General features: G+C 45.3%; 1 protein-coding gene across 1 annotated transcript in view; it reads left to right on the top strand.

Annotated features, from left to right (window-relative positions):
* The first annotated feature begins 1,688 nt into the window (after positions 1 to 1,688).
* The window catches only part of LOC127633556 (galanin receptor type 1-like), a 44,864-nt gene continuing 33,088 nt past the window's right edge, over positions 1,689 to 13,464 (top strand). Inside the window, exons 1-2 of the mRNA XM_052112784.1 lie at positions 1,689 to 2,356; positions 10,755 to 10,820. Of these exons, the coding sequence (XP_051968744.1) occupies positions 1,700 to 2,356; positions 10,755 to 10,820 (723 nt within the window). The 5' untranslated portion in view covers positions 1,689 to 1,699. The remainder of the gene's footprint in view (positions 2,357 to 10,754; positions 10,821 to 13,464) is intronic.

Here is a 13,464-nt window from a genome sequence, read left to right as displayed (position 1 = left end):
TTCTCTTTGTGTCCAAAAATACTGTTCATTGATCTATCGAAGAGCAGGGGAGAAATAGTGCTGAATAGGCGCTCTGTGAGACCCAGATTGTGTTCGTCAATACCGAAAAGAGTGTAAAGGCCACTGCCGTTGTCTTTTGGTGTTATAGTTACAGAAAAGCCACATTTAGGTTTTGTTTTGTACTTTTGTAAATTCCTGGATTTTATGTTTCCTAAAACATTTTCAACCCTGAAAAGCCAAAGCTATTTTTTTTAATGCTGTGCCTCTACGGTCACAGTCGGAAATAAAAGACCCTGAGTGAAGTTTGCCTGTGTTTTGGACCTTTCATTCATATATATATATATATATATATATATATATATATATATATATATATATATATATATGGAAGACCTACTGGGGAAAACCAAGGTTGCTGCTGCTGGAAGTGGTATTAGGGAGGCCAGCAGGGGGTGCTCAACCTACAGTCTGTGTGGGTCCTAATGCCCCAGTATAGTGATGGGGACACTATACTGTAAAAAAAGGCACCATCCTTCGGATGAGATGTTAAACCGAGGTCCTGACTCTCTGTGGTCATTAAAATCCCAGGACACTTCTTGTAAAGTGTAGGGGTGTAACCCCGGTGTCTTGGCCAAATACCCCCATTGGCCCCTATCTACCATGACATTGTATTAATCTCCATCCCTGAATAGGCTACATAACTATACTCTCTCCTCTCCACCAATAGCTGGTGTGTGTGTGTGTGTGTGTGTGGTCTGGCGCACTATGGCTGCCGTCGCATCATCCAGGTGGATGCTGCACTCTGGTGGTGGTTGAGGAGATTCCCCCTATACTATGTAAAGCGCTTTGAGTGCCTAGAAAAGCGCTATATAAATGCAAGGAATTAAAATCTCTAGTTCTGGGACATTCTGCAGGTATGAAAAAACTTTAATATTGTAATAGCAGGCTGCCGATCAAATGCAAGCATACACACAAGTGAGTCACTGAGTCTGCATGTTGTAGGTTAGCTTGGCACTTTATAATAATGGGAAAACAAGTGAAAAGGTCCTCAGACATTTTTCTAGATAAAGCCAAGTTCATTTATAAATACGGAGATGCTGTCGCAGACACAAGTATGAGAGGTGGTGGCGTAGTGGGCTAAAGCACATAACTGTTAATCAGAAGGTCGCTGGTTCGATCCCCACAGCCACCACCATTGTGTCCTTGAGCGTTGTTCAGGGGGAATTGTCCCTGTAATAAGTGCACTGTAAGTCGCTTTATATAAAAGCGTCTGCATAAGCAAATGGATGAATGTCAGTGCTCTTTTACCCAGCGACATGGTTATTGCCATGACACACAAAAATAATAATATAATAAATAACTTTATTAACTAAACTGAGAGGATATAAAACATATCACTACACAGGAAACATTCCGTAGCAAACCTTTTGTGTAACGCCCGTGTTCCAGCATGAAGAAATATACGATTTATTATGATGTGCGTTTCACACCCAGCAGGTGCGTTTCCCAGCCTTCCCAAGCAGGCTACTCCACAACTAAGCTTGCGCTGAACGGCGAAGATGTGCCAGTGCGCGCTAACTTGGGAAATTATGAATTTAAGAAGATGAAAAAAACTGAGCAGTGATTTGACCAGTTTAATCGCTCATGAACGGATTTGGGTCCTTTTTATTTCGAACGGACTTCTTGAATCCATGGAAACATGGGGTTATCCCGAAATGAAACGATAATTTGGACGGAAGAGCACATGGACACGAACGACACGACCAACACTTTTGGTCCGGAGGTAGTGATTGTGCCCATCATATTTGGATGTATATTTTTCTTGGGAATCATTGGGAACACTCTGGTGATTGTTGTCATTGGGAAAATAAAGTCGAGGCGCTCAAGAAGCACCACTAACATATTCATCCTCAATCTTAGTATAGCAGACTTATGTTTTCTCCTGTTTTGCGTCCCTTTTCAGGCCACTATATACTCCCTTCCCGAGTGGATCTTCGGGGCGTTTCTGTGTAAATTCGTGCACTATTTTGTCATGGTCAGCATGCTGGTGAGCATTTTCACGCTGGTGGCCATGTCCGTGGACAGGTACATTGCCGTTGTTCTCTCCAAAAAGTCCCCATGCATTCGTAACCGGAGGAATGCGCTCATTGGCGTTTGTGTCATTTGGATGCTTTCCTTTGTCTTTGCCGTCCCGGTTGCGCAGCGCCAAATTTTGACGGATCACCCCAAGGCGCCCAACAGCTCTTTCTGTTGGGAGGTATGGACCGAATGGATGGCAAAGCACACATACAAAGTGACCATTTTAGTGATGGGTTATCTGTTACCGCTGATTTTGATCACGTGCTGTTATGCCAAGGTAAGAATTCATCAACATAATGGCAGAGTTAAACTAATTTTAAGCGTCTTGCACGAGCTAATGTATTCTTAAAAGTGAAAGAGTGATATTGAAAGAGCTTTTTGGGAGCCTTTGGGAAATCTAAACAAAATTATAACCCAGTTTAAAAATGGGAGTTATGTTGGCTCTTGAATTTTGCGTGGATTTAATTATTACAAAGGTTGGCGCATGACTGTTTACTGCAGGGTTCGTTTCACCAACATTGTTATTATGGGTTGGGTTAAAATGATTATCCCACACTGTAAAAAAAATCCTATCCCACAATCAGGGTAACACATGTGAAATTTAAATAATGCAGTAAACATTCATTTAATTACATAAAATATAACACAGAACACCGCAGTGTACGTAACTGATATTAAAAATATTATAAAACAACTATTCCCATAAAATATAATGAAATGTTATCAGGTCAGGCAGAGAATTCTGGGAATGCCCGATTACTCTTTTTTACTGTAATTTTAATAATAATTTACTGTAAAAAGTACATGTACTCTCTTGTTTAAAATAATGTAAATTTTTACCATTAATTATACAGGAAAATCTTACTTTTTACATCTAAAAATTTCAATTTTTACACTATTTTATTGTAAAAACTATTGTATTGTCTTTTAAAATATATTAAAACATTTTACTGGATATTTTACTGTAAATATTTGTTAATCAATTAGGATTTTATTTCTGTAGCATTTTTACAGTATTTTACTGTTAAAATTACAGATTACAGATTTGGTCACAATAATAATTCACTTAGGGCACAGTAGTGGTTCAAATTTTTAAATCTTTGTCAACGTGTTCTCATTTTGCTGTAAGATGACAACAGGTAGCATTCGCCCACACGTAGAGTTAATGGTATAGTTCTGCAATTGAGCATTGCAGGCTTTTTCTTTTTTTTTTTTTTTTTTTTTTTGACCTTATTCAGAGTAGCGTCATCTTTCATTTTTGACGGGAATGAAACGAATTTGTGATGGATACATGTGTGCTGTGTACTGATGTTCATAAGGGAAGTTAAAATGTAGAAGTAAAGGGTTTAAAGTCTGGACCTCCATAAATTATGGACAAAGATTTCCTCCTGTTCTAATTATGTCTAATATTCAAAAAACTGGTCATGTGTGCCTTCAGATATTTCAAGAGATGGCTTACTGTAAATTATTAAGTGTGTGATGAAATGAAAACAATAGACTGTTTTATTTTGAAACATTTTTACTGGAAGCACAGTCCAGCTGTAAGAATATTATAACTAGCCCAACGAAATTAAGGTGTTATTTAAAATAAAATATGCTTTTATCCAAAGTGACTTACAAAATTAGGAAGTTTGTTGGTTTGATTTCCCATAGGACCTAAGTAAAAATTATGTCAAATTTGAAAGGTTTCAGATAACTTCAATATATTCAATGTAAAGGTAAAATGCAATTAATTAATTATGTTGATTAGGAATGAATTACAGTTATGTAACTGACCAACTTTGAGCATGTGGATGTGTATGTCCTGTGTGATTGATTCCCTCCATGTCATCAAAATCTCACCAATCTGGTAACCAGAGTTGGCAACCCTGCTTTATTCAGCTTTATACAGTGATTTTTTTCCCATAAAAAAATGTAATTGCTGGTACACTGAATAAGGACTATACTCCTCTCTTCAATACGTTATAAATGGGTGTTCCTCAATTTGTCTTCAGTAAAACTGTGTATTTGTAGTTGCAGTTACTTCATTGTGGAAAGTCAGATAGTGCTGCATAGTTAGGCAAGATAACGACTCTGTTACTAACGTAACCTCGGTTCCCTGAGAGGAGGGAACGAGTATTGCGTAAGTAGCTTACGCTATGGGAAAACTCCGTTTCTCGAGAAATATTGAAGTCTTTATGTAAAACGCATTGCAGCTGCACAGCAGACAGTAATGAGCGAGGTAGCTCGGTCATTGGCTGTGCTGCGGCAATTGCTCGAACCAATGACGGGGCGACTCTGAACTTGGGCGCGCGCCTCGCGTTCACGCGCTCAGAGCCCGCCGAAATTAGCATAGCCAGGCTATATAATGGGCACCCCGTCATACGAGTTCCTTTAGGTTCAATCGACTGAAGCGAACTGACCAAGCTCAAGCACGGCAGCTTACGCAATACTCGTTCCCTCCTCTCAGGGAACTGAGGTTACGTTAGTAACCGAGTCGTTCCCTATCGAGAGGTCTCTCCTATTGCGAAAGTAGCTTACGCTATGGGAACACCATGTAAAACGCTGTGCGTGCTGACTTCGCTCTATAAGGCCAGAGGCAGATGCCTGAGCCTTAAAGAAAAGTGATTATTCCACGAGCCGGCCAACAGCGAGCTACATAATGGGATAGTATAGAGCGCCCTTCCAAGGTGGTCAATGGTGGGGCGCTCATAGTACAAACACAAGCACATATCTTATGTACTGAGTTTTCTATGTGCTGATATGCATAAAAAATCCTTTAAGTCAGTCAGAGACGGACCTTGTAAGGGAGGAGATGATGCTCAGCATATACATACTCCAGTCCATTCTACAGTTAGGCTGATAGAATGTTGGAATGCATTTTTCTATGTACTGGCATGCATAAAAAATCCTCTGAGTCGGTCAGAGACGGATCTTATAAGGGAGGAGATAATGCTCAGCATATACATACTCCAGTCCATTCTACAGTCAGGCTGATAGAATGTTGGAATGCATTTTTCTATGTACTGATATGCATAAAAAATCCTCTGAGTCGGTCAGGGACGGACCTTATAAGGGAGGAGATAATGCTCAGCATATACATACTCCAGTCCATTCTACAGTCAGGCTGATAGAATGTTGGAATGCAATGAGGGGACCTGTAGGTTATAAAACCTGATAAATGTCGAAGGCGAGGCCCAGCCCGCCGCCGCACAAATATCTTAAATGGGTATCCCACACGACCAAGCCCACGAGGAGGCCATGCTCCTCGTAGAGTGAGCTCTGACGCCTAAGGGGCATTGAAGGCCTTTGGCTTCATAAGCTAGCGCTATAGCATCCACTATCCAGCTGATATTCTTTGCTTTGAGACTCGCGAGACCTTTAGTGCGGCCGCCAAAGCATACTGAATAATTGTTCCGTCTGTCTGAACAGGGCAGAACGTTCCAAATATACTCTGAGCCCTGATGGGGCAGAGTAAATTAGCGTCGCTTTAGTCTGCTGGGGACGATAAGCTGCCAGAGATATCACCTGTGCTCTGAAGGGTGTGGAGAGCACTTTAGGAATATACCCGTGCTTTGGCCTAAGGACAACTCTGCAGTCGTTAGGTCCAAATTCCAGGCAAGCAGCTTGATGACAGCGCTGCAGGTCAGCCCACTCTCTTGACTGAAGCGAGTGCCAGCAAGAGCGCAGTTTTGCTGTTTATGGTGCACGGTTCGGAGAGGTTCTAACGGGGCACTCTTGAGTGCGTCCAGGACTGTGGCCAGGTCCCAGATCGGCACCGAGGGGGCGAGGAGGGTTCATCCTCCTAAGCCTCTTAGGAAACGAATGATTAGATCGCTTTTCCCTAATGAATGTCCTTTATCAGGATTGTGCGGCGCCGCTATGGCAGCCACATAGACTTTGAGCGTGGAGGGTGTGCGACCCGCCTCCAGCAGCTCTTGCAAAAAGGCGAGTACACTTGGTATCTCACACGATTTGGGGTTCAAGCTCTTGGTATCACACCAGTCACTGAACACTTTCCACTTTTGGGCATATAAAGCCTCGTAGAGGGTGCTCGCGCCTCAGTGATGGTTCTCAAAACTCCACTGGGGAGGTTCTCGGGAACCCGTTGATGGGCCATGCATGGAGGGCCCTCCATAGAGTGCAGGGAGCTCAACCTAAGTCCACCCTGCCGATTTATATGCGAAACTACCGTCATGTTGTCCGTTCGGACCAGGACGTGTTCGTTTTTCAGGTACGGAAGCAGGGCTCTGAGAGACAAGGCGACCGCCTTCATTTCCAGACAGTTTATATGTAGGCGCTTTTCCGGGTTTGACCAAAAGCCGGAGACAGGCCTGCCCTCGTAAAGGGCCCCCCATCCTATTTTGGAGGCATCTGTTGTGGTCATTTTTCTCCACGTGTTCACGCCCAGCCTCACGCCGGTTTGATACCAGTTGATGGCTTTCCAGGGCATCAGGGCTTTTATACAGCCGTGATTCGCTCTGATCAAAAAGTGGCCCGAGCGCCACGCGTGAGTGGGGACACGGCTCTTGAGCCAGCGCTGGAGAGGACGCATGTGCAACAATCCTAGCTGGAGTACAGCTGATGCCGAGGCCATGAGACCGAGCATTCTTTGAAATCGTTTGACGGGTGCGCTCTTTCTGAATGATGTTGCAAGGCGTCGAATAGAGAGCGCGCTCTGATGAGAGGCACGCTGTCATCTGCACTGAGTCTAGCACTATTCCCAGAAGAGATATTCTGGCTGGGGATAGCACGCTCTTTGCAATATTGATTCTCAGACCCAGGCATTCTAGATGGCTGATAATCCAAGATCTGTGCGTCGTTAACTGACCCTCTGATTGTGCTATGATCAGCCAATCGTCGAGGTAATTCAGTATTCGCACTCCCGCTGTCTCAGGGGAAAGTGCCGCGTCCATACATTTCGTGAATGTACGGGGGCCAATGATAGGCCGAATGGTAGTACTGTGTACTGGTATAACTGTCCCTCGAAAGCGAATCTCAGAAAAGGCCTGTGATGAGGCGCTATCAGAATGTGAAAGTAAGCGTCTTTCAAATCCACTGATAGAAACCAACCCCCGGGGCGAACTTGCGCGAGGATATGTTTGGTTGTTAACATTCTGAACGAGCGAATCATAAAAGCTTTGTTCAGATGTCTGAGATCTACAGGCGGAGGCCACCGTCCTTTTTCGGGACGAGAAAATAGCGGCTGTAAAAACCCGCCTCGCTCATAGAGGGAGGAACAGTTTCTATAACGCCCTTCTCTATCAGTTCGAGCACCTCGGTGCGTAGAACATGTGACACATCTTTCCTCACTTTCGTCTCGACCACCGCTGAAAGCGGGTGGTCTCGTAGCGAATTGAAGTGAGTAACCGTGTTTTATTATGTTCAAAACCCATTTTGGCATGTCGGGGATTTTTTCCCAGGCTTTTGCTCGCACAGATATGGGCTGAATGTTGGCTGGGGGCGTGTCGCAGTGACTATGGGCCCCACCAGCAAATTGCCTTGTGCTAACACTGAGTTTACAGCTCCCAGAGGCGCAGGTGCGCGCTGAGCAGCCGTGTTGAGTGCCAAGTGCAGGGGTGCGTGTGAGCTTACAGGCACACACGCTATCTCCGTAATGCTCGCATCGTGAGCTGGAGAAATGTTTGAAACTGTATAGACAGTGTTTACAGGTGGGGGTGCATACATTGTAATAGGCACGCGCGCCACTTTCATAAAGCTTCCGCTCTTAGCGGGAGTTTCTTAGCTCGCGCGTCGCATCTGTGATGGTTGCGGCATAAGACAGAGAACTGTTTGAAACTGTATGTGCAGCGCTTATGGGTGGGGGTGCATCTACTGTAGTAGGCACGCGCGCCACTTTCATAAAGCCTCCCGCTCGCGGCGGAGTGTTTTTGGCCATGCATACAGTGTTTGTAACTGTGGGAATGCGCACTTTAGTGTGGACACGTGACCCCTTAGTGACGCAGGCAGAAAATGTGCTAACACTGAGCTTACAGCTCTCAGAGGCGCGGGCGCGCGCTGAGCAACTGTGTTGAGTGCCGAGTGCAGGGGTGCGTGTGAGATTACAGGCACGCGCGCTATCTCCGTAATGCTTGCAGCTGGAGAAATGTTTGAAACTGTATAGACAGTGTTTACAGGTGGGGGTGCATACATTGTAATAGGCACGCGCGCCACTTTCATAAAGCTTCCCGCTCTTAGTGGGGAGTTTCTTGGCTCGCGTGTCACATCTGTGATGCTCGCGACATGAGCCAGAGAATTGTTTGAAACTGTATGGGCAGCGCTTATGGGTGGGGGTGCATATACTGTAGTAGGCACGCGCGCCACTTACATAAAGCCTCCGCTCATGGCGGGGTGTTTTTGGTCACGCATACAGTGTTTGTAACTGTGGGAGTGCGCACTTTAGTGTGGACACGTGACCCCTTTGTGACGCAGGCAGAAAATGTGCTAACACTGAGCTTACAGCTCTCAGAGGCGCGGGCGCGCGCTGAGCAGCTTTGTTGAGTGCAGGGGTGCGTGTGAGATTACAGGCACGCGCGCTATCTCCGTAATGCTCGCAGCAAGAGCCGGAGAAATGTTTGAAACGACAGTGTTTACGGGTGGGGGTGCATACATTGTAATAGGCACGCGCGCCACTTCCATAAAGCTTCCCGCTCTTAGCGGGGAGTTTCTTGTCTCACGCGTCGCATCTGTGATGCTCGCGGCGTGAGCCAGAGATCTGTTTGGAACTGTATGGGCAGCGCTTATGGGTGGGGGTGCATCTACTGTGGTAGGCACGCGCGCCACTTTCATAAAGCCTCCCGCTAGCGGCAGGGTTTTTGGCCATGCATACAGTGTTTGTGTGTAGGGGTGCGTGCAGGACAGCAGGCACGCGGCTACATTTATAGTATTTCCGCTTTTACTGGGGAAGTGTTTATAACTGTGGGAACAGTGCTTGTGTGTAGTGGTGCATACATGACAATAGGCACACGATCTACATTTATGGGGCGTCCAGCTCGAGCTGGGAAAGTATTCGGCACTGTTTGGACAGTATTGATATGTGGGAGTGCGCACTTTAGTGTGGACACGTGACCCCTTAGTGACACAGGCAGAAAATGACTCTTGTGATTTCTGTGTGTTGCCGTTAAAACGGCATTTGATTGCAGGTGAGCGAGTTCTGTGACTGGCCCATTGACTGCTGTACAGACATTTCCAGCCCCCTGTAAGGGGACTGGGTAATGTTTTACATGTTTTGCTCGCTGCAGTGAAGCGTTCAGTGAACTCTCTTACCGTGCTGGTGCCCGTGCTCGTGTCCGCTAATGTCAACGGCGCAGGGTCGAAGGCCGAGCCCGGCCAGTCGTCGGATGCAGCGCCAATTGGAAAGGCTGTCAACATTTTCACCGTCGTCCCCTGGCGCGCCGAACGAGATGAGACCCACCGCTCTGTTGGAGGGGTGCTGGTCTGTCTGCGTGAATTGGACTGGCGGCGGGGAGTTCTCGGGTGGTGGTGAAGCACGCGGGGACTGGCCCGGCGTGACGTCACTGAAGTCCGCGTGCTCTGGCGGCCTCCGTGAGCGGCGCTTTTTTCTTGCGCGGCTCGAACAGAGGGGACGGCAGCACGGTGGTAGCAGGCTCGTTCGCGGCGAAGGCAACGAAGCGAGCACGCGGCTCGTTGAGGCCCAGGGAGTCACATTCGGGGCATCCGCCTCGAGTGAAAGCAGCTTCTGCGTGGTCAGGTCCCAGGCAGCGAGTGCAGATAATGTGATGGTCCCTGTCAGGAAGAAGGCCTCTGCACGAGGCACAGGTCGAAGGCATTTGGAACAACGCCTCGAATTTGCTCTTTTACTAAATACAAAAAGTGTCGCAAAGGCGAACACTTGCAAAGTAGCTTAGTAAAAAGGATATAGTGATGCGCGCCGGATGGCGTAGCAGAAGGCTTCGAAGGCAGCTGAAGGGCGAAAGACTCCAACAATCCGGAGGATCCAGCGAAGAGGAGGTCTTCGCTGAAGGAGATTAAATCTAAAGGAACTCGTATGATGGGGTGCCCATTATATAGCCTGGCTATGCTAATTTCGGCGGGCTCTGAGCACGCGAGGCGCGCGCCCATTGGTCGCGCATTCAGAGTCGCCCAAACATTGGTTCGAGCAGTTGCCGCAGCACAGCCAATGACCGAGCTGCCTCGCTCATTACTGTCTGCTGTGCGGCTGCAATGCGTTTTACATAAAGACTTCAATATTTCTCGAGAAACTGAGTTTTCCCATAGCGTAAGCTACTTATGCAATAGGAGAGACCTCTCGATAGGGAACCGTAATCAGTAATTATGGAGTCACAACCAACTTTCGATATTGTCGCATTTGGACTATGACCACTACATAGATTTTGAAGGCAGAAAATATATTTTCTTTTGGTGAAAATAAAGCCAACCAACCACTGCACCCCTAACACCCATAATATTACTATTGTAAGCATAATTCGTATTAGGAGTATATAGTATACATAACATTCAGTGGAGAGTCTGACTTTTATTTTGCAATTTTAGATAAAAACTTTACTTTTTTAGATGTTTTTTTATATAAAAACATACTTTCATTATTTTTAATGTAAGGATATATAATGTATTTAATGTGTAACTTCTAGTTTAAGGTTGGATGAGTATTAATGTACACTACAGTCTTAGTTTAAACAGTCAGACATTAATGTGGCATTTTGTTTGAATTTCAGGTATTGTATCATCTTCATAAAAAGATGAAAATTATGTCCAAGAAATCTGAACGTTCAAAGCGAAAGGTAAGACAACTTATTTTTGTGGATATGTTTATGTCGGCTGGCCATAATAGCAAATTATATAGTAATTTAATAATGTGAGATTACAACAGTTAATTTGATGATATTTTGATCAATAGAATTTGTTCTAAAAATCTGTTCAATACAGTATATATAGAAGCTTGTGGAGCATATCAGACCGTCAGTCTGTAATCTTCATGTTTGAGGTATTTGACTGTTCCAAAAATATTTGTTGGATCATAATTGGATCAAAACCTTTTAAGCAGATTGATATAAATGATTTTATGTTGTGTTAAGCCTTTTATGAACATACAGTGACTTGTTGACCAAATTTCCCCCATGGGGACCAGGGGTAGAATATGTCCCTAGCACCCCCTTGCTGTTCGTAAAAGGCGGCAAATGAGGCGACTTGTTGGCCGTAAGTTGTGACCCGTGTCTATGGAAGAAGAGATCCTGGCATTTTGAGGAATGCGGGCAGCTGCGGCTCCCCCAGATCCAACACAATGCTTTGGCTCTAATTTCATACATACTGGTGTTTGGAGAGACCTGATCCAATCAAGCGCTAGTCATGACGTGCCCTGGGCAATTACTGGCATTTAAATCAGCCATAAAGTCATTTTTCCCTGAGGTGGCATAGGGTCAATCGAGCAATTTGAGCTTCTAGCTCTCATTGCAAGAGTATACCTTTCTTGTATCCCTGGTGCATATGTGCATATCTGCTGGAGTTCCACGGCTCTGTGCATCCCCTTGTTTGGCTCAGAGGTGGGTGGGGAGCACGATTGATGAAATAAAACATAAAAAATATGGCAAACAAACAAACCCCCAAAAGACGGATGCTAGAAGAAAATTCAGAATGTTAGATATAGACTTGTTTCAAAAAATGAAAAGGGGCTCGCTGCTGACCGCCTGGAGCGAGAGAACCGCTGCCAGGAGCGGGGGAGACCCCATCTGTTCTCTCCCCAAAAAATGGGAGAGATTTATAATCTTAGAATCTCAATCACCTGACATGGCACTTTCAAAACTCTCCTCTATTGCAATTCAAAAAGGAATTCCAGGGATTGCAGGAACTGTGTTGAAAAAGATGTGAAAAAGCATCAGGCCAGATTCTGGTCGAATGTACAAAGAAAGTTAACGTAGATAATCTACTGCATGCAAACACTTTGGCTGGTGTCCCTATGAAAGCATCTTTACATCCATACCTAAACTCCAGCAAAGGCATAATAAGAACCAGAGAACTTCATGACATAGATGAGACTGAAATTGCTTTAGAACTAGCACAGCAAGGTGTTACAAATGTAAAGAGGATTACAATTAAAAAAGGAGACCAAATGACCCCTAACCCCCTAAGATGCTTCAATTGTCAGAGGTTTGGTCATAGTTCTGCTGGGTGCAAGAACAATCCTACCTGTTACAGGCATGATGAAACCTGTTTAAAACCATCCAAATGCTGAAATTGCTCAGGAGATCATCCGGCCTCATCAAAACACTGTCCTATATGGATCAAATAAAAATAAATCCAAAGAGTAAAATGTCAAAAAAAGTAAACTATGTAGAAGCTTGCAAAGAGGTGGAAAAGATCCCAAATTTTAAGGCTGAGAAATCCTTTGCATCTGTTACATTGCCAACCAGATATACAGTTGAGTGCCAGTCAGATGTGACCTGGCAATCAAAAGGCAACAAAAACTCACCTTCGTCAAAAAAGAAAGCACAAAGCACTCAAACCTCTACCAGTCAATCACAAACCGGAGCTAGAGAAGAACCAAATCCGACAATGGAACATTCCCTAATATTAAAAGGAAAGAAGCCTCACCAAAGCACAAAAGCACAGCCACAAAGTCGGGAGAACAGGCCACAGAAAGCTGATCATATAAAAGATGTAGATATGGCAAAGATCTTAGAACTCCGCAGTCGGAGTCCTTCTCCCATGAGTAGGAGTAGTGTCCAAGTTCCTGTGCTACCAACTTGACAAGCAACAGTATCATTCAATGGAACTGTCGTGGTGTCAAAGGTCATGATTCTACACACCCGGTCCCTTATCAGTCTAATCAAGCCTCCGAGAGGGATAAATGGAGTGGTGGTACCGTAGTGGGCTAAAGCACATAACTGGTAATCAGAAGGTTGCTGGTTCGAACCCCACAGTCACCACCATTGTGTCCTTGAGCAAGACACTTAACTCCAGGTTGCTCCAGGGGGATTGTCCCTGTAATAAGTGCACTGTAAGTCGCTTTGGATAAAAGCGTCTGCCAAATGGATAAAAATGTAAAATGGATAAAGGCCAACTGCGGAGGATGGTGCGGGTGAGAGAGATTGTTTACGGACATGTCCGTCACATGTGTGTTTTTTTGTCTTTGGATTAAGTTAATCATTAAAATATTATTTATGTTGCCAAGCCGGTTCTCGCTTCCTCCTTTCCATTGAACTGCTTTACACTGGTGCCGAAACACAGGAAGGAGGAGGGATACGCCGTAGTAGAGTTCTCGCCACTACCGTCCACCCCAATGGAGCAGCCTATGCGGCCATCTGCCGGGGGACGAGGAGCCCGGCTGCCTGGAAGCGGAGGAATGGCTGCCGACCGCGAGGGGAGAAGGGGCTCTTAACCGACCGCCTGGAGTGGTCAGGGCCTGCCAGGGGCGGAGGAGTCCACTAC

The sequence above is a fragment of the Xyrauchen texanus genome, chromosome 1, assembly GCF_025860055.1.
Source record: "Xyrauchen texanus isolate HMW12.3.18 chromosome 1, RBS_HiC_50CHRs, whole genome shotgun sequence".
In the NCBI taxonomy this organism is placed as follows: Eukaryota; Metazoa; Chordata; class Actinopteri; order Cypriniformes; family Catostomidae; genus Xyrauchen; species Xyrauchen texanus.
Note: the sequence above shows the minus strand (reverse complement) of the source record. Positions and strands in the feature narration are given on the sequence as shown.